Source organism: Schistocerca gregaria, chromosome X, assembly GCF_023897955.1.
Source record: "Schistocerca gregaria isolate iqSchGreg1 chromosome X, iqSchGreg1.2, whole genome shotgun sequence".
NCBI lineage: Eukaryota > Metazoa > Arthropoda > Insecta > Orthoptera > Acrididae > Schistocerca > Schistocerca gregaria.
The window spans coordinates 117,426,235-117,453,870 of NC_064931.1; the positions used below are offsets into that span (position 1 = coordinate 117,426,235).

The 27,636-nt window shown below is 37.6% G+C and overlaps 1 protein-coding gene across 2 annotated transcripts in view; it reads left to right on the plus strand.

Annotated features, from left to right (window-relative positions):
- Nucleotides 1-27,636, plus strand: part of LOC126297656 (cyclin-T-like) — a 116,867-nt gene that overhangs the window by 35,251 nt on the left and 53,980 nt on the right. For both annotated transcript variants that reach the window (XM_049988738.1, XM_049988739.1), the window contains exons 4-5: nt 2,735-2,780; nt 16,738-16,828. In XM_049988738.1, the coding sequence (XP_049844695.1) occupies nt 2,735-2,780; nt 16,738-16,828 (137 nt within the window). The remainder of the gene's footprint in view (nt 1-2,734; nt 2,781-16,737; nt 16,829-27,636) is intronic.

Below are 27,636 nucleotides of genomic sequence, written 5' to 3' on the forward strand. Positions count from 1 at the left end.
AGAATGGGTTGGACTAGCATTGTATAAACCACCTCCTTTATAGATGAACTTCTCTTTCCGAAAATTCTCCCAATAAAAGAGAGTGGAGCACTCACCTTCCCTTCTACCAATCAACCCGACTGTCAAGCAGCACAACACACAATGCTGTATTTGAACATTACAGGATAATTTTTCTTAGTCATCTGCATTAACTTACATTTTTCTACATTCAGAGCAAGAAATCATTCATCACACTAACTACAGTCAGTCAATGACGACACCTTCCTGTACACCACAGTGTCATCAGCAAACAGCTGTAAATTGCTGCCTACCCTGTCCATCCGATCATTTATGTATATAGAGAGTAGGAGTGGTCCTATCACACTTCACTGGGGCAGTTCTGATGATACCATTGTCTCTGATGAACAGTTGCTGTTGAGGTCAACGTACTGGATTCTATTACTTGAAAAGTCTTTGAGCCACACGCATGTCTGGAAACCTAATCTATATGCTCAGACCTTTGTCAATAGTCATCCATATTTAGAATTAGCTTACATTCATTTTACCATGTTAGTATTTTCTCTATTTGGAATTTACTAAAGTTACTCAATGAAAATACTTTACTTTACAAAACCTGTGTTGTTAGCCTACACACTGAATGTGCTATTCACTTCGACCATCTCACGTATTCATTCAGGTTTTTCCATTGTTTCAACAAACATCTGTATCTCATACTAATCTTGTGTTGTCAAATGTAAGGGCCTCTCAAAATCTTTACAAGAGCAGCAAAATTAGGATGTCTTTTCAGTGAGAAACTGGAAAGTGTAATCTGTGAAAATAGAGAGTAGTGTCTGTTCATTTAAAGCCAAACAAGGCACATAAAGATTTATTCCATTATTTACGTGACAGTAAGTCTCACAATCAGTGCCTCTCTTTGGGTTGATTGCCAGAACAGGTCTACTTATGATGTGTAGGTTGATAACTAAAATAGGCTGGAACTTAGTTTAATGCATTTTTCCAACTCTGCTTGTCCTGATTTGTGACTTGTTGGGGAAAGTGAAAATATTGGAGGAGTTTATGAGATTGCATAAGGATGTTTGACTTGACCGTTGAACTCGCGCACCTTTATGACATCTTCTTTCAAGTGGAGAGGGAAACAAGTATGGGAGGGGGAATTGTAAAAAGGTAACTGCCTGACAGCTACAGCGGAGTTGAATTTTTTTTTGGAAATATGAGACAGTTATTTGGGAGTGTGAAAACTTAATGTTGTTCAAAGGCACATAAGTCTCCTCCGGTCAAGGTGTCAAGGTGTTGATGACATAGTGGAATTAACTCGTGCTTCCAACTGATGGGAAATTCTAAGATGTGTTGTAACCTTTAGGATTTTATAGTAATATAGTATTTCTACATTGTTTGTTGTGAACAGAAATAACTGATGAGAATTGCATTTCTTTAATATATCTCAAATGTAACTATCCTAAAAAATACCGTATTTCTCAACTCTAAGCCGCATCTGAGAAATAGACTCGAAATCAAGGAGAGAGGGGGAAAAAAAGAAAAAAAAGGAAAGAAAAAAAGAAAAAAAAATCCCGAATCTGAGCTGCACCTGAAATTTGAGACTCGAAATTCAAGGAGAGAGAAAAGTCTTAGACCGCACCTCCAAATTGAAACAAAGTTGGTCAATTGTAACATGAGACACAATTTAGGTCGAATGGATAAAGATACAGCTACAGTAGTTTCGTTCGAGTCGTAAGCTTAACAGTTAGGCTTTACCAAGTAGTCATTGCTATGTGTCAGGCACTCCGTCCATTTTCTATAATGTTTATGTCACTCTAAGCTGAAAATGTGTTATTGTAGTGTGTCGTGCATTGTTTGTTGCATTCTGATGATGAGTGTTTACGACCTGTCGCCGCTCGCGGCATGGTTTGCTTTTGTGTGCTCTACCCCTGCTTACAATAAAATAAAGAGAGGAATTGTCTCATTAGCGAAACAATGGCAAGAGACTGCTATTTGTTGTTACTTACATTGCTGCTTTCTTTGATAATGATCAACAAGAACCAAAAAATAGGCTGCATATGATAGATGGTGTTCTGAACGACAGTTTAGTGAAAATTTTCCTCCGTTTGAAAATCTTTGCAGACGCCTCTTTACTACATTACATTCTGCACAGAAATTAGTCATCTTAGATTTAAAACTCTAGTTATTTGCCTTGCTTCATTTCTGACTATCACTATTCAGCATAAGAATAATACGAATATAAGCATGATATGATATGTATATTCTTCCGCATTTGCTGTTGTCTCACTCTAGTTTCGTAGTTTATTAGGCAGACAGGATTTAAATGAGATAGCAGCAAACACAAAAAAATACATGGCATAATGTTTACATTATTCTACTTTTTCTTATAATTTATTTACTGATACAGAGGTTTTGGCACCAGTATTTTTCTTTGTGACTGCAAGCATGGCTGTATAGCACTACATATATTCGACGGCAGAAGTTAGTTGTGGCGGCACCTACCAACATTTTTTAGAACTTCCTCTTACTTTGCACTCTATTCTAAGCCGCAGGCGGTTTTTTGGATTTCAAAAACCAGAAAAAAAATGTGGCTTAGATTAGAGTAAATACAGTATGAGTTGTTCATGTACTTATAGATACACAGATGATAAAAGTTTCAACAATAATATTATTTCCCTCTCTTTTGTTTCCGATCCTGCTTCTGTTGACCTCTGGATGTGTCCTTTGAAATTGACAGCCAGTAAAGATCTTGCACAAACATCATACTTCATGGCTTCTAACAGGTATGCAAACCTATTTCCAATTTTTTGCTGCATTTTATATTTAGATCTGGTAATCACTTTTGAATCTGATAGTTTTGAAAAGCTATAACAGTGCTTCAGTACTTTCAGCTGTGTGTCTTAAAGTAAATAACAATGTTTTCACATTTTCATGCATGTTTAATGGAATTTTAATTTGAACCCTTGAGTAATAGGGAGAATTGGTATTGTGTGACTGAGGTATGTCCTGAACTACATAAAACTGGAACCCCCCCCCCCCTACACACACACACACACATATATATATATATATATATATATATATATATATATATATATATATATATATATATCATATCAGTTGCAAATAAAGATCTGTGTTCCATATTGAAGTCTGTGTTGTACATGCTGTGCTAAAGTAAGAAGGCATTATTTGTGCTCACAATAATTTTGTGCAATTTGTATTACATTAGAAAGAATTAAGTAAGTCCATCAAGAGTTATAGGCGTGCTGTGTGGAAGATGAATAATACACAAAATACTGTTAATTAAGCATTTCAGCAAAGTTTAATGTAGCAATAAATGAGTTTTGTGTGTTGAATTTACTTAAGAAGATGTAGTAGTTAGTTCAACATTTTGATTTGCCAAGAAGAAATAAGCTGGTGTAGGTTGTTGATCATTTTCAGGACTATTGCATCAGAGTTAAAGTGAACATAACATCCCAAGCAGTTCAGGGGTTGTGATGTGTCAGGTGGAGGTAGGATTGACATTTAAACATACAAAAGGGAAGGAAGGATCTCTGATGAAAAATTGAGTTATTCAGTCACAATTGTTAAAGATAATAGTCAGTGTGACTGGTGTTGTTTCCTCTGTAGTTGAGCACTTGGAATGTGTATGCTGTTAAAATTGAAGATGGTATGTCATTGTCGTCTGTTTAACATCAAACTGAACCATATTTCATCTTGGCATTTTTCACATAAAGAAATCATTGTCAAAGGTGAAAAGAGTATTAAGCGACAGAAATATTCTCAGGACCAAATGATGACTGATCTTTGTGGTCGTAGACTAACAGAGGCCTGGCCAACATTTGCACTCCCAGTGCACGCTCGGACTCTGCAAGCGCATTAGAGTCTGCTGAGCGCTCTGGCTTCCCCAGCACTGCACTATTCTGAGGAAGTGTGTGTTGAGACAGCTGACAGCTACACATGCAGGAAACATGGGAAGACGTAGTTGCAACACAGTGCAACTATTTCTAAGAGACGAATGATGCAGCATACTTTTATAAGCTGGCGTTTTACACATGTGTCTATTTTCAAGTTTTAATTTTTGGCAAAGCAATTTCTTATGCAGATTATAATCTATTAAACCCAAATGTTATCAGAGCTTTGTCAATTTCAGAAGAGAAGAAAAAATGTTTACGCATGTTGTTGAATCAAATATTGAAAAAGCTTTAGCAGCTTGTCTGTGTAATTAGGATACCTCTCTTGGGGTTAATATTTTATAAGTCTTGTATATACCTGGACGGGATGAACAGGTCATTGAGCTGGATGTTCCATTGTACATCTATCACCTGAAGTCAGAAGTAATGAGGTATGTTAGCAGCGAAAATCGAAAACAATCTGACAAATAAATCAAAATCTACCTTCAGTCTTGCAATGTCTTGCAATTTCTTTGAGAACTCGCGATGAATTGTTTCAATTACTGAAATGTATTCAGTCATTTCTGGTCCACAAATGACTGCCATGAGTTGTGGAAAATGTTTCGTGTCATGAACACAAAGCTGAATTTTCCACAGGGTTAATTTTTGTTTGATAGCATCATTCTTGTTTTCCACATTTATTACCAAATGATTCTCCTTTTGCATTGAGTCACAAAAAATTCAAATCATTTGTGATGTCAACAATTAAATATTTTGTTACCACTTTACTTACGTTTAACTCAGCTTTATTCCCCAACGGGCACCTTCAGTTCAGCTAGCATTCATTGTCATTTGTTAGGGGGGAAAAAAAGAAAAGAAATGCTTTGTGTCATCTTTGTGGCTAGTGTTGTAATGATGTTTTAGTAAATGTTTTTCCAGCTCATATCTGTTGCTGTGACATGTTAAGCCCTTTGCTTGGCCATTAAATGATACAAAAAGGAAGGCAGTTTCCATCTGTCATTGAACAATTGGCTTCTCCACTTTTTCTTTTTTTGGAAAACACGTGGGTGCCTTGGTACTAATGCAGGACAAAAATCTAATTTAATGCAAGAGTTGTCTTCATCCTAACCCTTCAGCTGTGCTTGCTGCTATGTTTGGAGCACTAGGCAAGAGTGCAACTGGAGTGCTCGTGCTCACAGAGCACTGTTTGGCCAGGCCTGGCCCAACACTTACCCTCTCGGTACCAAGTTACACTCGTCATATAACCAAGAATAAAGCAAAACATAGCTTGTGGATTAGCCATCTGTCAGTGGGAACTTTGATATGCTTTGTAATGTCTACACAGAGGTAAGATAAAAGAGTAAGTGGATGTACTAATCTTTGGTGAGTCATGAGCAGCACTACAAATACACCCACCTATTTTATTTTTATAAAGGAAATAACAGTCTGCTGGTATCCTACTGAAGACAATAGCCAATGTGACTGAATGAAGTGCTGCAGGATTTATATTGGTCATGGCTTCAAGAGCAGGGCTCAAATACCTGTCTGACCACCCTGAGTTAATTTTTCACTGCTTTCTCAACATTGCCAGATGAATACTGTAATTGTTTATTCAGTAATGGCATTGTCAGTTCTTTCTTTAAACTGGAGACAAATGAACAAGTGGTCTCTGATGATCATTATGTTCTGAGATAGGAAACATTTTGAATTCTTTTAGCAGTCATTGCAAAATATAGAAATAATGCATTTTTCAGTACTCACAAGGGGAGACCACGGACATAATGTGCAAGTAGCAAGGTGAAGTTTTATGCGTCTGTTATGTAGTACATGTATCGGTGCATAGGTGCTGGATCCTAGAGTTTAAGATGGTCAAGTGGTTAGCTTTCGAGCTACATAACACGGACATGTATGGGGCAACTACTTGACTCCCGTCCAAACTTAATTTTTAATATTTATGTTTCTTTACATCATTGGTTATATTATTTAATGTGTATGACATTTGAGAGATAATATAACTTTAAAAAAAAACAATAGTGAATTTCATGTTATTTGGCTACTTGCTATTTTTAAATAAATTTGACTGTTAGAACAAACTTATTTGTAAGTATTGACAAGCAAATGAAGAAATGCATAGTTTTTCCTGAAACTGTATGCCTGCCATGATTTGCAAAATCCCTTACAATCTGGTAAGGTATTCGGAACTACTTTGTACCTCTACACTTCGAGCTGCAGGCACAGAGGCAGGCTCCATTCGGTAGTTAACCTGCTTAGTGGTGAGATGTTGCTAATGTAGCAAGAACGAGTAGTGTAGGTGAAAATTTTTTTGAATGTCACAGAATTTACTCTTGTACTATAAAAAAGAAGGTTTGAGTGGGACTAGAACCACCGCCTCATCCACGTTCATCCTACAAAGCTCGAACACTAACCACCCGACCACCATGAACTCTTAACGCCTAGCACCTATGCACAAATAAATGTGTTACATAATAGACAAGTAAAACTTCTCTTCTGATTTTCTCGGTATTGCCACAATAGTGCACCTTACTACTTGCACATTATGTTGTTTTAATGGCCTACTAAAGGTGTGCAAAGTTTGTAGTAAATCCATGATCCCAATGTTGTGGCTTCCCCTTGTCAGATGGGGAGCAATAAGTAAGTATAGAAAGTTCTGAAGCAGAAGGTTGCAAATACTGCCTGTCCATCCACATTGAGATTTTATGTAGTTTGTGTGTATTAATTCTGGGGAATAACTGAATGGTTTCTTCTAAACTGTTGCTAATTTCCTTCTCTGTCCTTGTGCAACTGATGTCTTGCTGTCTGTGTGTGGCATTCATTGTTAACATGACAGGAGATAAAAGCTTCATTTTTATGAATAATTAGGCGGTGATCTGAGCGGTGGATAGACATTTAAAATAGTAATGAATACTTACTTTTAAACTCTTTGCTCTTCAGAGTTGGTGCTTTAAATAGGTGTACACACACATTTTTTACTATGGAGCTTTACTGGTATGTTCAATGATCCACGACGAGGAAGGTGGGCAAGAAGAATATTTCTGAGAGTTGCATAGAGTGAAGACTCACCAGAAAGAGTCATAAGGATGAAAGAATGTGGTGTAAGATAGATAAATAAATAAAATGAAAAAGAAGGTTGGTAATAGAGTAAGGACAGCAAAAATTAGTAAATTATGAAACCACAAGAGGGAGGCTTGGAATCAGAATGAAATAGAGTAATAAACAGAAGTAGGGCAGAGTAATGGAAAGGAGTTGTAGACATGGAAAAATATACAAGCAGAGACTTAGTTCAGGAGAGATGCCAGACTGTAGTATGTGCTGGAAGGGCAGCCCCAGATGCACAAAATTCATAGTTGTTCATATTGTATTGGGATTGATATGATAAAAGTTATGAGCTATTTATTCAACTATACTAGAATGGAATGTACTTTGCACTTGGTTGTGAAATTTGCCCATGGTCAAGGTTTGGAGTTGAACATTGACCAGAGAATGTGCATTTGTCAATCTCAAATGGAACACTACATGGTAGCTGCAACTAAAGGTCTTGCTAAAGCCTTTCCTGTTGGAGTGATCTGTACATACTTATTGACTGACTAATTATGTATCTGTGTCTTTTGAGGTTGTGGAACAAGGAGATTAATTTTTAATTGTTGAGACAAGTTTAGGATACCAGTAATGACATGAGCATCTCAAGGCAATAGTCCTGTAGACCATTCCATGCCATAGTGCTTACACACAGGTTTTATCATGTCTGGAAGTGAAGGAGTGTATAGGGGAACTCGACAAGCATTGCCTGAGATCAAGTTTGGCAAACCTAAGGTTCCAGAGGTGGGGCTGGGGAGTGAGGCTAGATCCCTGTTTCTTATAAAGTCCGCACATTACAGCACCACTGTGTTTTATTTTGTAACATTCTTTTTTGATGTCTCATTCAGTGGCACATTATCATGGAATACACTGCTATTTATCAGAACAACACAATAACTTGCCATGTGGCATGGTGGCAGTATATAGTGTTAAACTTGGCTTAACTTCCATGGTTGTAATGTTGGCAGAAAAGTGTTTTGGCATAAAACTTAAGTTGAACAGTTCACAGAGGAAGTAATAGATGTTTAGACAGAATACAAGGCATTTAGGCAGAACACATCTTAGATTGCAGTCTGTGGAGTGTTGGTTGCACTACAATTGTATTAAACTGCACAACCACGTGTTTGATGTGAATTAATTCCTGTTTCTGTAGTTTCTCATGACATGTAAATAGAGCCTATTAATTGTACTAAAAACCCTCCAGCAGCTTGAGCAAGCCTTTCCATAGTACTTTCACCCACCTACCCAAAAGACTTTAGGTGTTCAGTTTTCTTGAAAAGACTTCTACAAATATATCAGTAAATAACAATAGACCTTGTTCTTTGATGTTGAACATATTTACCATTATTCAAAATAAGTAGGTAATTAAATTTTTTCTTGATGATGGCTTGGTGCAAGTGAGGTTCAATTTTGAAACTATTGATGTTGAAGGTTGAAGTATTTCTCATGTATCTAAAAGATGGTACATTGCATCATATAATCGACTGATAACCAACATAAGATCATGTGGTGTACCTTCACAAACATGACTGCCTCAAATAATTTTTGATTAATAGAATCCAGTATGTTATAGTGGATTTAGAATGTTCAGCAGCAACAAGAGTGACATAAAGTGTGTCCCAAGGAAGTGTTGTAAGACCATTAATGTTTTCAGAGTACATAAATGGTTTATGATATATCTAAACCATGAAGTAGATCAGAACCAGACTGATTTAGGATAGTAAGTTTTATCATATAGGGTCAACACTTACGTTCCCTATAGGAAAGTATTGTTGCTGGATGATTTAAGGAACTGCACACTTACTTGGTCTGTTTTCTACTTTCTGCACTGAATGCTGAGATTGGTTGGATGTAGATAAATGTTAGAAAATGCCCATTAACAAGAGAAATAACCTGATTATATTTGATGTTGTTATTGGTGGTAATCTTTTGGGACCCTCATTTGTTAAATACTTGAAGAGAAAATTATAAAATGATATGAAATGGACCAAATATGAAATCGATAATAGGGAAGGCAACTGGAGAACTTTGTTTAGTTAGGCACATTCTGTTAATGAAACTGCATACAATTCAATAGTGTGACTTAGACTAGAGTACTGGTGCACTTTTTTAATATTGCTTATCCATTAGGTGTGGCAGGGGCGTGGAAGGACTTTAGAGACATATTGCTAGGATTGTAACTGGTTGATATAAAATGAAACAGATACACGAGGAACTTAAAATGAGAATCCTTTGAAGGAAAGTAACATTATTCTTATGAAACTGTGCCCTGTTACAGAACTTTATAGGTCAAGTATTTTGTGTGTACTATGCAACAGCCCTGCTGCCTTCATTGTACATCTTCAATTGGGACCATAAGAATAAGACTAAACAGATTGAAGTATGCATGGAAGGCAATAATGTTTCATTTTTCTTCTCCTACATAGGGAATATGACCAACAGTGACTAATATTGGTACGAAGCAAATACACTACTGGCCATTAAAATTGCTACACCAAGAAAAAATGCAGATGATAAACGGGTATTCATTGGACAAATACATTATACAAGAACTGACATGTGATTACATTTTCACACAGTTTGGGTGCATAGATCTTGAGAAATCAGTAACCAGTACAACCACCTCTGGCCGTAATAACGGCCTTGCCTGAGCGTTGAGTCAAACAGAGCTTGGATGGCGTGTAAAGGTACAGCTGCCCGTGCAGCTTCAACACGATACCACAGTTCATCAATAGTAGTGACTGGTGTATTGTGACGAGACAGTTGCTCGGCCACCATTGACCAGACATTTTCAATTTGTGAGAGATCTGGAGAATGTGCTGGCCAGGGCGGCAGTCAAACATTTTCTGTATCGAGAAAGGCCCGTACAGGACATGCAACATTCGGTCATGCATTATCCTGCTGAAATGTAGGGTTTTGCAAGGATCGAATGAAGGGCAGAGCCGTGGGTTGTAACATATCTGTAATGTAACGTCCACTGTTCAAAGTGGCGTCAATGCGAACAAGAGGTGACCAAGATGTGTAACCAATGGCACCCCATACCATCACGCCGGGTGATATGCCAGTATGGCGATGACGAATACACGCTTCCAATGTGCGTTCACCGCGATGTCGCCAAACACGGATGTGACCATCATGATGAACAGAATCTGGATTCATCCAAAAAAATGACGTTTTGCCATTCGTGCACCTAGGTTCGTTGTTGAGTACACAATCGCAGGCGCTCCTGTCTGTGATGCAGCGTCAAGGGTAACCGCAGCTATGGTCTCCGAGCTGATAGTCCATGCTGCTGCAAATGTCGTTGAACTGTTCTTGCAGGTGATTGTTGTCTTGCAAACGTTCTCATCTGTTCATTCAGGGATCGAGACGTGGCTGCACGATCTGTTACAGCCATGTGGATAAGATGCCTCGACTGCTAGTGATACGAGGCCATTGGGATCCAGCACGGCGTTCCCTATTACCCTCCTGAACACACTGATTCCATATTCTGCTAACAGTCATTGGATCTCGACCAACGCGAGCAGCAATTTTGCCATTCGATAAACCACAATCGTGATAGGCTACAATCCGACCTTTATCAAAGTCGGAAACGTGATCGCACGCATTTCTCCTCTTTACACAAGGCATCACAACAACGTTTCACCAGGCAAATTGGTCAACTGCTGTTTGTGTATGAGAAATCTGTTGGAAACTATCCTCATGTCAGCACGTTGTAGGTGTCACCACCAGCGCCAACCTTGTGTGAATGCTCTGGAAAGCTAATCATTTGCATATCACAGCATTTTCTTCATGTCAGTTAAATTTCGCGTCTGTAGCACGTAATCTTCGTAGTGTAGCAATTTTAATGGCCAATAGTGTACATTTATTGATTTTGAGGTACAATACCGTAATCTCTTTCAAAGCAGTCTCCTTGGTAATGCACACACTTCTCCCAGCACTTCTGCAATTGTTGGAAACATTTCTGGAACACATCTTTTGGAATGGTGATCAGCTGGGCTGTTGTGTTCCACATGATATCTTCTCTTAACCCAAAGTAATGTTCCTTTCAGGTGCATTAACGACTTGAGAAATAGCCAAAAGTGACATGCAACTATGTCCGACAGGAATGTTATTCTTGGTGAAGAAAGTTCAAATCAGATGTGCAGAAATGTTATCACCATAAAACTGCCATTTTTTGCTGGCCACTGATCTGGTTACTTGCACCACATAGCATCACAATGGTGACGAAAGACCTCCTGCTAGTATTAATTTATGATGATTTGGCCTTGTAATGTGTGTTCATGATGCACCACTCCATGAGAGTTGAAAGAAATGGCCAACATGATGTATAATCTTTGTCGTAACTGTATTAAATATTAGAATATTAGAGTATTGGTATCAGCATGTTAGCTTCAGAGAAATTGTGAGTACCTCTGGAATAATTCTGTCAGGATTGTTTGAAAACTGCTTCTGGCTGTATGTAAGAAATACTCATTGTTGGGTGTGTGAAAATCCACTGTAGCTGGGGCAGGTTGAACACGGCAGGCAGTGAAGTGGGAACATTCAGTGTGGGATTATAGGAGGCTGTGTAATTGCTCCTTACTTGTGAATGGCAGCTAGCTATAATTGTTGAAAGATGTTAGGCAATGCAGATGGAAATAGGACAAACAAACCCGTAATATTTGAATACAGCATCAGTAGTGTGCTGCTTGACACATTCACATCGATTAAATGTGTAGGCATAATGTTGCAAAGTGATATGAAATGGAATGAGCATGTAAGAATGATAGTATGGAAGCTAATGGTAGACTTTGATTTATTTGGAGACTTTTACGAAATTAAGGTTTGTCTGTAAAGGTTACAAGTGCAATCCATTCCATGTGTTCGGGATCAGCACCATGTCAGATTAAAAGAAGACACTGAAGAAAGTCAAAGGTGGGCTGCTAGATTTTTTTACCAGTAGATTCAAACAATGTGCAAGTATTGCGGAGATGATTCGGAAACTCAATTGGGAATCTTTGGAAGGAAGGTGACGTTATTTTCAAGGAACACTTTTGAGAAAATTTAGAAAACCAGCATTTGAAGTTGACTGCAGAATGATTCTACTGCTGCCAATGTATGTTCCATGTAAAGACCACAAAACCAAGAGGAATTTTGGCTCATACAGAGGCATAAATACAGTTGTTTTTCCCACACTGTATTTGTGAGCGGAACAGGGAATGAAATGGCCAGTAGTGGTACAACATACCCACCGCCATGCTCTGTATACTTGCAGAGTGTGGATTTGGATGTAGATGTAGCTGTACTGCATTGAAAAGATTGTAGCTTCTGACTATACACACAATTTATTATCAAAGCATTACTGACTCTTCTATGGGAAGTATGCCTTGATATAAACAGATGTATGTGATGCCAGCATGGCGGGTTCCTTACTTACTATTCGCATGTGGTTAGGAAAGTGCTTGCTCACTATTTGCGTGCGGTTAGGAAAGTGCTAATCCAGCTCTTTCCTGGTCACTGGATAGAATGTCAAAGCATTAAAAGTTGGCCCGGATGCTATCCAATGTGGCACTATTGGACTGTTTTCTCTGGGACAAGTTCAAAGATGAAGTGATAATATTGGTACATCCTTATTGAAGGAATCTCATCAGTCTTTCCAGAACTCCTTGGACTACCAAGTGCAAAAGTGTACTGCTGTAAACTGTTGATGACTTTAATGGAATTTTATAATACTTTCGTTTGTGATTTCCATTTTGTTGCTGTTGCTGGTGTATTTTTGCAAGATAAGTGTGTATCTTGAAATTAAAATGTTATTTTTTTATGAAAAGATATTGTTTAACAGTCTTCATACTCAATTTCCCTTTTTTTTTAACAAGGCCATTCAATTTTTGACAATCATGTGTCTTTCAAGACTGATAGAATTGTGTGTAACTGTTATCATTGTTAGCTGGTGATCAGTAACTTTTTACATCAATTTCAAATCTGTCATTAAATTTTTAACTGTACCAAGCTGGTGTGCCTAATCAACTATACACAGGAGTTCCATAGGATTAACATGAACTCCTGCACACTATGAGAAAAAACTGATTATTCAGGACAGATAAATCCTAATTTTTAAATATTTCTGTTTCTCCAAAACTAATTATCGGGTTTTGGAGAGTAAAGCACACTGAATTTGTCTGTCTGGGATCTATGGTATTAGCAACAGAAATTACTTAAGTTTATTTGAAAAAGGAAAGTTTGTAGTGATGTATCTGCTATGTGCCACTCAAAGGCTAAACTGACAAACTCCAGTACAACAGAAACTGAGATTAAAGTTAAATGCATTTTTCAGCTTTAAATTATAACTCGCTTTTCAATTGATCATAATATTGCTGTGGTAATTGTAATTTTGTGTGATGTACAAATTTGATGAAAACACAACATAGATAATCACTGAAACAGAGAATAATGTCACATTTGTATTTTTTCAGCAGTTAATCACATTGTCTATTGAAAAAGTTCACTTTTTATTCCACTTTAACTTCCAGTATGACTAATCATCACAGTTCCTCACAAGTGGTCACTAGTTTCTTCAGTAGTCATGATTCACAGGAGGAATATACAGTACTTCAGGAGGAATATTAGATGTCCTAACCCTTTCCTTGTCTAGGGTATCCAGGTTTGCATTTGCAAATTCAGGTTGGTGACCTGCTGTGGATTTCTTCAAATTTGCTATAAGGAATGAAAAATCTTCACAGATGTTGTCTTCTGCTGTAGAGTGTAAGGTAGTAATCTTCCCAGTAGAATCCATTGTGTGTCAAGCCAATTTACTGGCAACCCATCAACTGCCTTCTGCCTGTTTGTTATGGCATCTTAAAGAGTCTTTGTAGATAAAAAAATAATTGTGATTTGTTTCAACTACTACAAAGGGGTTCTTTGTTTTGCAGTAATGAATTACATCACTCCAGTCTTGTGGTGAGATGTTTTCTCTCTTTCTCACTTCGGATTCAGTTATACCAAAGTTGGAGTCATTTGGCAGATAGCCAGATGCCTGGAGATGCATTAAAAATTGAAAATCAGTGATGTCCACTTCGGTTGCAGAACTTGGTAGAAGTTTCATCATGGTTAACATAATTTTTATGTTTCAATTCTGATCCATGTATAAACCTGAGTAAGCCAGTATATGCATGTGGTCTGTTGCATAGTTTATGTGCTGTTACAGGCATGTATCTCCCTCGTGTGAGCCCCCATGAACCTTCTGTTTCTGGCCATTCATGCATAGGTACATAAACCCTTTGCTGTTATTGAAATTATGACAATCAAAATTTTATACATCCAAGTTTCATTTATAATACGCAGTTGATAATGATAACTTTATGTACAAGCATTTAGGGGCAATACTAAAAGCAAGATGAAATGGTATAATCATGTAAAATTGGTATTGGTGAGGGTGGATGGAATACTTAATTATGAAGAAGCAGACTGTGTGGAAATATGTATAAGAAAACTTTGTCACTTCGGCCTTTGAAAGCTGTAACAAAATGTTCAGTTGCCATGGAAAGTATTGTTACCTAAAGATGCGAGATTAAATGAATGGAGTTAAACATTTTGGCACTGAAAATATAAATATTTGTGAGGTTTCCGTAATCAAAAGTAAAAACAAAATTATTAAAAAAAATAGAGTTAGTCAGTTTGGCTTCTAAGTGGCACAGTTAATACAGCTATTACAAAAGGCTTGTTGTTGTTCAGTGAGGACTTGATTACAGTTCATCGTGGTGAAAGTAAAATCTTAACATCTTAAAAAGTTTTAGAAATATTTGATGTGAACACCTTTAACTGTACCACCCTCATATGTAGATTTAGAATAATAATCTTGCTGCATCATATCTGTACCCATGGTATCATAACATGGTACTTGTTTTAAATGTAGTTGATTCTGTGAAAAGTGAGTATTAGTGTGCTATGCATTTTATATTAGGTTTGTGCATAATTTCATAGAGTGTTTGTTTTGCATGTTGTCATTCTGGTTGCTATGGATTACTTATTGATTGCCATTTTTTATTTGTAGTTTACTGTTGCTGTTTGAATTAACATATCGTCATTTTGTTATTTGGAGATAGGGAGTGGAGCATTGGATGCTAAAAATTGAGTGCCAACTGGAGAACTCAGAACATTTTTGACATATTCTTCTGTTTGAGTTTAATAGAGGGGTGACAGCTGCATAGATAACCAGAAACATTTCCGCTGTGTACAGGGATATTGCCATTGGACAGAGCATGGCAAGAAAATGATTTTCTCATTTTGAGGAGAATCATTTTGACACTCCATGTTCAGGAAGACCTTTGGGGTGTGATGAAGATTGTTTAAACGCGTTAATACACATTAATATACAGCAGTGTACTCGAGAATTGGCAGATGTGATCATTCTACCATTGTGCGATATTTGCATGCAGTGGAAAAGGTTCAAAAAGTGGTGAAGGGTACTGCAAGTTTTAAGCCAAAATCACTAAAATCAGCAGTTATCCATGCATGCATATCTCTGTGTGCTCATCATCAATTGATTTGTGAACAAGACAGACCATTCCTATCTTCTGGTGCTGAGAAATGGTATCTTTGTGCTAACTTAAGAAAAAGAAAAGAATGATTGAACCCAAACAAAGCAGCAGGTTCCCGTAAAAACCACCTGCGTGCATCCACAAAAGATAATGTTATGCGTCTGGTGGAACAGCGACAGTGACAGATTGCTTCCTCGAGGTGTAACTGTTACTGCTGACATTTATTGTCAATATCTAAGATGTCTTGCAGAGACAATCCAAGAACAAAGACCAGGAAGACTGTGTGAAGTGATGCTACTCCACAATAACGCTCACCCGCATTCTGCTAGACTGACAAAAACATTATACATTAGTTGGGATAGGAACTGATTCCATACCCACCTTACTCATCTGATCTTGTACCCTCAGATTTTCACCTTTTCTGCTCTGTCAAATAACCTTCAAGGAACTTCCTTTCCGGATGAAAATGTGCTGTGAACTTGACTCATTGAGTACTTCGCCTCAAAACCACACGATTTCTACAGTTGTGGAATCGAAAAGCTACCACAGTGTTGGCAGACTGTTGTAAATGGTAAAGGAGAATATTTTGTTGATGACTAAAGTCTGTGTTACATGTATCTGTTGTGTTTATTAAACTTATGGAAAAAGGCTATGAATTTATCAGGAACCTATCGTGTTGATGCTGTGTGCAACTGACTTAGTGACAGAATATTAGCTGTAAATAATTTAATTATCTCACTCCGCATTCCAATAATATGTAATTTGGTACCAACAATATGTTGATGGTTGGAAATGCAGCTTTCATTATTGCCAACAGAAACAGTTAAGATAGAAAGTAACATAATAGAAAATGCTGGTAGCCTTAGGAACTACACGATCCCTCTTTTTGGAGGAAGGAGTGATTGGTTGAGGAATGTTAGTCATCCTTTTGTTTCTGAAGAAGGAACATATAGTTCTGAAAGATAAGAGTGTTATTTTCTGTTTCTTTATTTTGGATTTTAGGTTTTTTTTGCTGGCGGTACTGGGAGTTGTGCTCCCTGAAAAAAGCCAAAGTTCAGGGCATTCGCTCTGTTCTTCTGTAATTTCAATTATTTTAACACTTAAACTTCACATTTTATACATTTGATTGATAGAAATATGGGATGTATTGCTTACTCATTTAAATTGTAGATTTATGAATGCAGAACTTGTGTTGAAGTGTTAATGCAGTAACTTGTATATAACTTTTACAGTCTCCATTTGACAACGATGTGCCTTCAATACAAACCAACTGTTGTGGCGTGTTTCTGTATTCACTTGGCTTGCAAGTGGTCAAATTGGGAGGTATGTTTACTCATTATTTTCTTTGCTAAATTTTATCTGGTAAGGTGAAACCTTTATTTTGTAGCTGTTTTTAAAGCTCTTTAGATATCTGATTGTTAAAAGGAAAACCCGTTTTGTGGAATAATATAAAAGAACATTGTTTTTTTCAGTCTCCACCCCTGTCCTTCCCTCCCATCTCCATACAACATAGTTGTATGATTTTCACAAATTTTTGATGAATTGTAATTGAGTAAAAGTGGTTATTCCAGAAAATGTGGGCTGATGCACCAGCTGATCTGTTGGAGTTTTTCTTATTTAGAGTTAGTGCTCTGTGATTGTTCTAAAAGCAGTAAGTGAAATATGTTTCAAATGCAAAATGGGATGACAATGGAAAATTGAGTGCTGTGTGTCATTTAAATTATTGGTGTTTCTTTTATGTACAGTCATGAACAATTGAATTTGAAACTATTACCTAATAATAAGTAAAATCAGCTTTCACTCTTCATGACTGTGATTCATAATGGTAAGGAAACTGGAAGAAATCAGAAGTTTATGGGAGCTATCCTGATCCATTGCTGATCAGCTCCTTCTTCCAAATAATGGAGACGGGAGGAATGAGGTGCAATTCACTTCATAGAATTGCTGATGTTTTCCGTTCTCAATTCATTTGGGATTAGGACAGGGGCAGTCAAGTACTCTGTTCACATGCAGTGCTTGTGCAAGAGTGTCAATCCCTCGCACGAGTGCACACTTCCTCCTCTACCACACATTGCTGTCTGAGTGGGAAAAGGAGAGGTAACTGCAAAAGCGTGGATTGCGGCTTTGTTTTTCATTTCTCAACATCATAGATTATAAACAAAACAAATTTTAGTAGTACATAATTATTTCTAGTGCACTGAAGACGTAATAAGATTTATGTATGGCACAAATTGTTGTCATGAGAAAAGTGTCACAGATTTTTCATCACACAGGTTGCCACGTAACACTAACTTATTTGGTTTCATAATTGAGAAACACTTTTCATGTACATATGTTGATCGAAACATTGATATAATATTTGCAATCTCATAATGCAGACATGGAAATGCTTCCCGAGGAACACAGCGTAAAACTCCTGGACAGTTTTAATGCAAAAGTCTTTGTCTTTTTAAACAGGAATTGTATTATAGATTGACCATTTTGTCTGCAGATGCAGGTGGACTCTTTCAGCTGAAATGGCTAAGTGTCTCGAAAACAGCTCAAAAACAGGTGTAAGAAAGGCTGTGGCCTCAGATGTTTAGGAAGCTTTTGCTGGAATTATTGAAACTCATTAATATATTGTTCAAAATTCACGTTTCCTTTAACACTTCCGCTATTGTGGGTGTTTCTACACATCCTGCTACACTCTTCTCCAGGTGCTGTGGATGTGTATACACATGCCATTTGGGTTTCCCTATAGTGCTGTGGACATCTGCATGCGTCCTTAGCTGCCAACCTCTTATTGCTTCAGATGAGTTACTTCCATATCTCGGCAAATAAAAAAAAATGAAATGAGATATCTGACTGCTTTCGATTTTAAACAAGGTTTCAATATCTTGTCTATATTGTTCACTGCATTATATGAACTAAACTCAACCACATGCAAAGTTAACCAGTGTGTTTTTTTCCTCTGCAAACACTTTAAAATTATGTGCAATGTTGAACTCAATTTGATGCGGTGCAGTAAGTATGATGCGTAATGAAAAGGAGTTTGGTGAAGATATCAGTCTGTAAGATGTACAAAAATCAAATTTTGTCGCCTAATGGTGTTTGAGAAATCTCTCAGCACAGGTACCAGCATTTGGCAAACAGTAGAGCCATAACAAAAGTCGTCCTCACCACAGAATGCAGAGAGCAGGCCGGTAGCAGTAAAAGGGTTAATGGCAGTTAGCTTAAGGAAATGTATGGTGCTCCTCCTTAGAAGTTGTCTCTTCCACAGTGCAGTTTTCTTTTTAAATGCATCCATTGTCACCATGAAATCAGAAGTAAATTGCTTCTCACCTTGCAAACTCTCTCTGCAGGCAGTCTGCAGTTAACTCTATTTAAAATGCAAGGTCTGCAATCCATTATGGATTCTCTAATTTTTGTTCTTGCTTTCCATTTTTCTTTAGAAATTCAGCAATAGTGGATCTTACATCAGAAACTCATTCCAGACATTTCATTTGCCTTAACAAGCATACTTTTCAGTAATATATAACGTATCCATACTCTTCATTCAGTTTCATAAAAAACTGCTGTGACTCAACGATGTACATCTACATACCTACTCTGCTAGCCACTGTACAATGGGTGGCATAGGATACCTAGTATCACTACTAGTTATTTCCTTTCCTGTTCCACTTGCAAATAGAGTGAGGGAAGAATGGCTGTCTGTACCTTTGTATGAGCCCTAATTTCTCTTATCCTATCTTAGTGGGTCTTGGTGGCAGTAGAATTGTTCTGCAGTCAACTTCAAATGCCAGTTCTTTGAACTTTCTCAATAGTGTTTCTCCAAAAAAAAATGTTGCCTTCTCTCCACGGGATTCCCATTCTTGCTGTTGATCATACCTGCCAGTAACAAATCTAGGAGCCCATCTCTAAATTGCTTTGATGTCTTCATTTAATATGACCTGGTGCAGATCCCAAACACTGGAATAATACTTAACAGTGGGTCGTACTAGTGTTCTTCGAGCCATTTCCTTTACTGATGAGCCATGATTTCCTTAAATTCTCTAAATATACCAATGTTGACCATTTGCCTTCTCTACTACAAACATAATATGCTGATTTCATTTAATATCGCCCTGCAATGTTATACCTAGATATTTAATCAACCTGACCTGTCTCAAGCAGCACACTGCTAATGCTGTATTCGAACATTATGGGATCACTTTTCTTACTCGTCTACTCATTGCTTAAGAAGACTTAGCGCCACTCTCATATCTGGGAATTCTGTATGCTTTTACCTTCATTTTTATACATTAAAGCTAACTGCCAATCAGCACACCAACTTGAAATTTTGTCGAAGTCATCTTGTGTCTTCCTACAGTGACTCAACATGACACCTTTCCATACTGCAGACAAGGGAAACTCCAGCATTGGTCATATAAATTTGAAACCTTTATTATTATTATTATTATTATTATTATTGCACATATAATTATGCACAAAATATAACTTCAAACCTAGTTAACAGTAAAGAATATGCCAATTGCTAATTGGCATGTTCTCTGCAATGAACACACATGTTTGAAGTTAGTTTTTATTCATGATTATATGGCTTCACAGGACTTAGTCTTGCACTGAAGATGATCACTCTGTGATTGAAAATTGATATTCAGTAATAATAATAATAATAATAATAATAATAATAATAATAATAATAATAATAATAAATGTTTTCAGATTCATACAACCACTGCTGGAGTTTTCCTTGCTTGCAATACTTGTTGTGTGGTTGTGGTGAACAAACTTCCTAATGGAATTGAACCTTCCTGTACACCACAGCAACACCAGCAAACAGTGACAGATTGCTGCTCACCCTCTCATTCAGGTTGTTTATGTATATAGAGAATAATAACAGTCTTGTCACACTTCCCTGGGGCACTTTTGACGATACCCTCGTCTCCTATGAACACTCGCCGTCACGGACGAGGCACTGGGTCATATTAATTAACAAGTCTTCAAGCTAGTCACATATCTGGGAATCTAATCCTTCATTAACAGTTTCGGTGGGGCATATAGACATATGGAATTTACCTGCTGCCCTTCATCCGTAGTCCGCAGGATATTGTGTGACAGAAGGGCAAGTTCTGTTTTGGACAAGCAATGTTTTCTAAAACTGCTGATTTATGGACAGAAGATTTTTCAATTCAAAGTAAATTTATTACATTCGAACTGAGAATCTGTTCAAGAATTCTGCACAAAATGGATGTTAAGTACATTGGTATGTAATTTTGCGGCTTAGTCCCTTCACCCTTCTTATACACAGGAGGCACCTGCACTTTTTTCCAGTCGGTTGGGACTTAATTCTGAGTGAGAGAGTCATGATAAATGCAAACTAAATAAGGGGCCAATGCCATAGGACCAGAATTTTCTCAGCTTCTCAGTGAGAACTGAACTGGGATTCTATCCACAGCTGAAAACTTATTTGTTTTCAACTCTTTGATAAGGTCAGGCCTGTTCATAGCTACAAGGTCTAAAATATTTCCGGTGCATGTAGGCTGTCAAACTTGCTGTTCAAGACTGTTTTTGGAAAAGTGTTCAAAAGTGCTTCGCAAGTCTAATAATAAAGTGTGCAACCTTACTCTTCTCACCACGGTTTCCATCATGTATTCAATGCCTGCATGTTTAACACAGAGTGCTTCTTGATGTACGGAACAAGGAATCGTATACAAGCCATCTGTCAGTTGTTATAATCTGTAGCTCTTTCATCAACTAAATCTTTAAATCCTTTCTACATGGTGGTGTAATGGTGTTTCATAGCAAATTATGATACCCATCGATTATTCAAGTACGTGATGGATATTGAGAGCTCTCACCCTTCTCCTCTGTGATTCCCATTCATTTTTATAGGATTGCAAACATAGATCCCTAGATTGTCTCTCCTGCACAAACAGTCACTGGCCCTGGGAACTTCCTTTCTACCAGGAATAAATAAGAAAGGATAAACATTGCTTACCCCAAGATTCTGCTCAACTGGAGAAAGTTGGACTGACCAAAATAAGGTTCAGCAAATTCATAAGAAAGTGTCGCATCACATTGGTAAATGAAACGTTGCACCATACCGAGGAGGGAGGGCAGAACAAAGCTGAGACATGCAGATTAGTGCTGAGACAGGCTGAACCTTGGACTGCACATGGGCAGCTTGTTGTGCTCACATGAAGTTTTTCGTGCCTGACCGACCCTGGGTTAGGTAATCAGGAAGGGAGGAGCACATAAGCAATTTCGTGCTCATGTGGTGTTCATCAAACCATTGTGTGTGTGGGGTACTGTAGGCGAATGAAGTGATGCAAATAATTTTAGACAGTAGGAGATTTTATTGTTTTTGTTGAGAGACGATGACTAGTATATTAAAATTTCATCCCATGTATTTTCTCCCATAAGAGAATACCTATGCCACCTGCCTGAATGATGCCTTGCTTGCTAGTGGAATATACTACCACTTTTGGTTTTCAACTTGTTTATACTCTGCTATTGACATTTGCCACTGCTTACTGTGAGATGTCATTCCAAACAGTGGGGGTTATTTTCTGCCCACGATATTCTATGTACCACATATTGAGGAGATCATTCTCGATGGTATTTTTGACCACTGGTAGTTGTTCAGCATTGAATTGACAAATGATTTGCAGCATTGTGGCTGTTCTCTCCCCAGTTACGAAACTTGGTGGTTGACCTTGTCATCAACACATTGTTTCCATGGCAGTTGACTCTGGCAGTTTCTCCAGAATGTAAGTGCTTTTGGTATGCTGTTGACACAGTCGACATGAAAAGCCCGGTGCTTGCACAACCACAGAAATAGAATGTCTCATCCATTATGCTCACATGATACTTCCACTATCAGGTGTCTTGATATCACATGTCCTGTCGATTCTGCCCTCTATTGTCACAGAACTGCCCAGTGGGAGACTCCCAGTCCATTCACAATGGTGGTGAGCACTTTTCTCCAATATAGCAGGTAGCTCAGATTTCATTACTCATGGTTGTATAAAAAAGAAATTTATAATTGTCAAAATAGTTCTTAAAAAATAAATTCAAAATGCTGCTAAATGTAAAAAATAAGGTCGCAAAGGTACAATGCCAGAAGGAACTATACAATTTGTAAAATCTGATTGTTGGAAAAACTCTTGCAATATTTTTCTTGATATAAATCCCTTGGCTTGAACCGTTAAATCACAAAGCAAAACAAAATATGTCTTTATTCACCTTCCAGAATACGCAGTATGGTGTCCCTGTGTAAGTGGTGGACTGTTAAACAACTAGGACAGCCTACAATGGCTAGTCCATGTAGTACTAGTGGTGGTGGCGGCTGTTGTTGTTGTTCATGATGATGATGATTATGATGATGATGATATTTGTTAATTGAAAAGGCATCTGCACTCTTCCCCCTTGGTTATGACAAATGGGTGAACCACCTTCATTGATAACAGTGTTGTCCTTTTTAGCGAAATGTAAAAAAAGGCGTGAAAACTCTTGTGCAGTTACGTAAAGAATCTATTGTTATACAACAAAATGCAATACTTTGTCAACTGGATCAAACAAAATGAATGGGCTTCAGTGCAGCTAGACTGTTTGTATTGATACATATGAAACTGCAGAGGGATGAAAAACTGAAAAATCTAGTGCCTCACTGTGAACAAAAATGGGGACTCACGAGGTGTAAGACCAAACATACAGAAGTGTGTTGGTTGACTCATTTCATTGCAAAAGAATACAATCATTCTTCTATAAAAATGTGTAATTTTGGACCAAGATATCTACAACTAGTTCCCTAGAGGAATAATTACTACAAGAATAAAATAAAAATTCCCTCCAATCTAAGAATATTGTGAGTGAAGGTAAAGAGCTGTGGAGAGGTTCCACTCTCATATCCTGTGCATTAATGCCTGCTCAGTCATTGCAAGAATCGTGGCTGAGGTAAGAAAAAAAAACTGGTGTTTTTACAGTCGTCATTGAAAATCTAAGCCTTACAAAGTCATTAAAGAATGCCAGAAGTAGATGTATATCTTTCACCATAATTTCTTTGTTATTAAAAACAGACACAAGCTGAATTACGGAATAGTAGGAAAGTAAGGAGAAAGGTCCAGGATTAATTGAAAGAATTAAAGGTTGTTGAGACTTTGAGCGTTCTATATCAGTACTCTGCAAGCCACTGTGCAGTGCATGGTCGAGAGTACTTCATACTAATACTATCAACTTTCTTTGCTATTCCATTTGCATACAAAGCAAGGGCAAAAATGACTGTTTATATGCTTCTTTATGCACTATGACCTTTCTTCTTTTTTCTCATGACTCCTATGAGAGATATACTTTGGTGGCAATTTAGTGGTAGCCCAATCTTCGTTGATTACAGGTTCTCTAAATTTACCCACTAGGGTTTCGCGAGAACTTTGTCATCCTTTATAAAAGGATACCCATTTAAATTCTCCAAACATTTACCTTACACTTCCCTATGGTCTAAACCGACCTGTTACAATCCTTGCAGCATGTCTCTGAATTTGTTCAGTGTTTGTTATCCTGCATTAGGCAATAACTGGGTGAAGTAGTCAAAAGAGTCTTAAGAAATAAGATAGGTGAAGAATGAGTAGCCTTGAGTTATGAAACAGTAGCTTTGATTTGTGAAATAGTCAAGGCAACAAAGGGCCAACTAGGGAACAATGACAAGGCCCAACAGAAATAGTTGGATTTAATGATAAAAGGAGAAAATATAAAAATGTAGCAAATGAAGCAGAAAAAAGTAACTGCATATCTCTAAAAAGGGTTCTTGATAGAAAGTGCAAACTGGGAAAATTTAAATAGCTAATGGGGAAGTGCAAAGTTACAAAACCATGCATGACTATTGGAAATAAGGATGCCATGTGTAGAAAAATTAGATACCTGTGGAAAAAAGAGAAGCATCTGTATGCACATACAGATCTCTGATGGTAAGCCATTACAAAGCAAAGAAAGGAAGGCTGTAATTTGGATGGAAATATTTGGAAGGGGTATATAAAGGAAAGAAATGTGAAACTAATATTATGGAAAGGGAATGGGAATGTGATAGTGAGACTAATTTGATAAGGCACTGAAAGTTGTAAGCCAATTATTATGATACATGGGAGAACCTACTGTTCCACCTCATATCCAGGATATGAGACATGAACATTAATTGTATACAGAAGAGTGGTACGACTGGGGAAGTTGAATTGTGAGGAGATAAATTTGGGTTCTGGAGGAATGTAGAAAGATGAGACTCGGTGACTCGTCTTAGGAGGTATTTTGAAGAAAGGAAACTCTAAATTTATAACAACTGTAAATTTAGGAAAAAGTTTTTGAAGTAGTTTATGTGCATAGATTGAAGCAGCGAGTGAAACTTTGTACCAAGGCCAGGAATCGAAGCTGGGTCACCTGCTTACTAGGCAGGTGGAGGCTCGCTATGTTCTGAAATAGCACCTCTGCATCAAATTTAAATGTGGGATCCAGCCTCAAACCCAGGTGCAGATAGACGATTTCAGAGACGTTACTGGTCTCATATAGATATGATTTTATGCATATAGACTGATGCAGTGAGCGAACATTTGTGCTAAGGCCTGGAATCAATCCCAAGTCTCCTGCTTACTATGCAGGTGCATTTAGCCAATAAAACAGCTTAGCACAATGTGCAGCTGTGTGAACCACAATGTATTGAGCAAAATTAGGGTGCAAAGCAACAGTGCTATGATGACCGGCAGTAGCACCTTTTGTTTATATTAAATCTCTTGGATTCATTGGTTTGGTTATAAGAAATTATGTTTTAAAAACTTGAATGTCATAACAAGTTTTTATGCTGGGATGGGGATTTTTTTTTTTTTTTGTGGGGGGGGGGGGGGGGGAGGGGGGGGTACATAGATGAAGAGGGGCGTTCTGGCACCTAAAATTTTAGAAATTAAGCACTTGAGGGAGCCAATTTAAGCTCTGGGCCTCTTCAAATTGGTTGATACCTTTAAGCTGCGAAAAGTATTTCAGCCATTGATAGCAGATACAGTAAAATCGACATTATCGAGTACATATGCACAGCATGAAACACTTGGGGCAGTTTCTTCAGTTTGTTAAACAGTTGACAGCTCTAGCTAATGAGCTTTTTTTTTATGTAAGATTGGATCGGATTGTTTGGGGGAGGAGACCAGACAGCGAGGTCATCGGTCTCATTGGATTAGGGAAGGACGGGGAAGCAAGCCGGCTGTGCCCTTTCAAAGGAACCATCCCGGCATTTGCCTGTAGCGATTTAGGGAAATCATGGAAAACCTAAATCAGGATGGCCGGACACGGGATTGAACTGTCGTCCTCCCGAATGCGAGTCCAGTGTGCTAGCCACTGCGCCATCTCGCTCAGTTTTGCGTAAGAGCTCATTTAACAGCTGCAAATAAGTAGTACTCGATAAAAACGAGGTCAGTAAAGTTATTTTGTGTGTTCATGTAAGAAGTCAGGACAGGAAATGTAGAGGAGGTATAGTCTATCTGTAGACTGAAAATCGAGCAGTGCTAATAGAGAGGGAAGTTGCCTTTCCTGAAATAATACTACATCTGCTGTACAGGATGACTAAGAATCAACTTACCCTCTAGCAGTGTAGAACAGTATGCAGAGATTTACATAGGTTCTGCCCATTTGCATTTATTTTGTTAGCTTTCTTAGTAACTCATATCTGCATTCCATGTAGTGTTGATGTATTTTGTGGGAAATAAATCTCCCCCAGGCGTGTCTGCACAGTGCATCACCAGTGATTCATAAGGCATGCTGTGGAGGGTTAGTATAATTTATAATTTTATGAAACACCCTTTAGTTTCTTCTTGTGATGTAATGGGGTAGACAGAGGGAGGAATCACTTGCTCGATATTCAGTTTGCAGACTTGTGAAGGAAGGAAGTGCATGACCACAATCCAGCTGCCCACCTTCCTCGCTCTCTGACACCCTCAGGACACGTTGTGTTCCTTAATAAGGCTTTACCACACTTAGACTTGGTACACATATTTAATATTTATGTTTAACCCAAATTGTTTAAAGACATGTTAATCTTAATTTTAATATTATAACATTAAAATAATATTTTTAATAATCCACAACTTTCCTATCACTTGCAATGCTGAAACGATTAGTTCTAGAGAAAAAAGTGAATGGGACATTATTTTAGGAAATGTAATGTAGTATAATTGTACTGGAAAACATTTTTGCTAGGAACAGGGGGGGGGGGGGGGGGGAGTTTGTCTGTGAAGTATGGTTGAAATCCCAGTGTTATCTGTCAGGCAAGATGAAAAGCTTTTGGCTTTGCATGGTGTTGATGGTGGCATATATGGAGTTTCGTTTTAGTTATGTTGGTACTCATTACACGAGAATGTCAGTCAGCTCTCAACTTCATCTGCTTAATGTTTTTCTTGACAAATATTCTCAAGTAGTCTTGTTGGGCATGTTTTCTTAAAATGAGGTGACTCCAATAACATGTCACCGTAAATTTCTTTTTTGGACTGTAAAAATTCACCCAAAGTTCATGAACATATGCACGAAATTCACACCTTCATTTTTAACAGTTAAGAAATAGGTGGCTGGACTTAAACACTGCCAAACTTTTCTTGAAACTGATCTATGTGAATAACATCCCAAAACTGTATCTACAGATGAAGTTATTCGTAAAGTGTATAATTGAATACTTAATGACTTATGGTTAAACAGGTGTTTAAAGCTGACATCATACTCATGCCAATAGAAGGGATATAGTAAATTTTACATGAAAAATTAACCATGAGAAAGTTTTGTGCAATATGAGTGGCACATTTGGTGAAAGATGACCAAAAGCAGATCTAAAACTGGCTTTTGTGAGTAATATTTAAACTGTTTTTATATATTCAACTGATTTTGTGTTCATATTTGTTATTGAAGATGCTGCAAATTTATCAAAAACTCTATATAAAGAGACTGATGTCATTCAGAATTGATAGTAAGCATCCTCATTGCCATAATAAAGAATCAGGTGAGGTGGAATAAGAAAAGTATGTCCTAATAACTTTTAAGGTTATATTGAAGTACAATTGAAGTACAATAAACTGACAAATGTTGTCCATTTATCTCCCTCAGAACTAAAATCAAGGTGCGGATGTGTA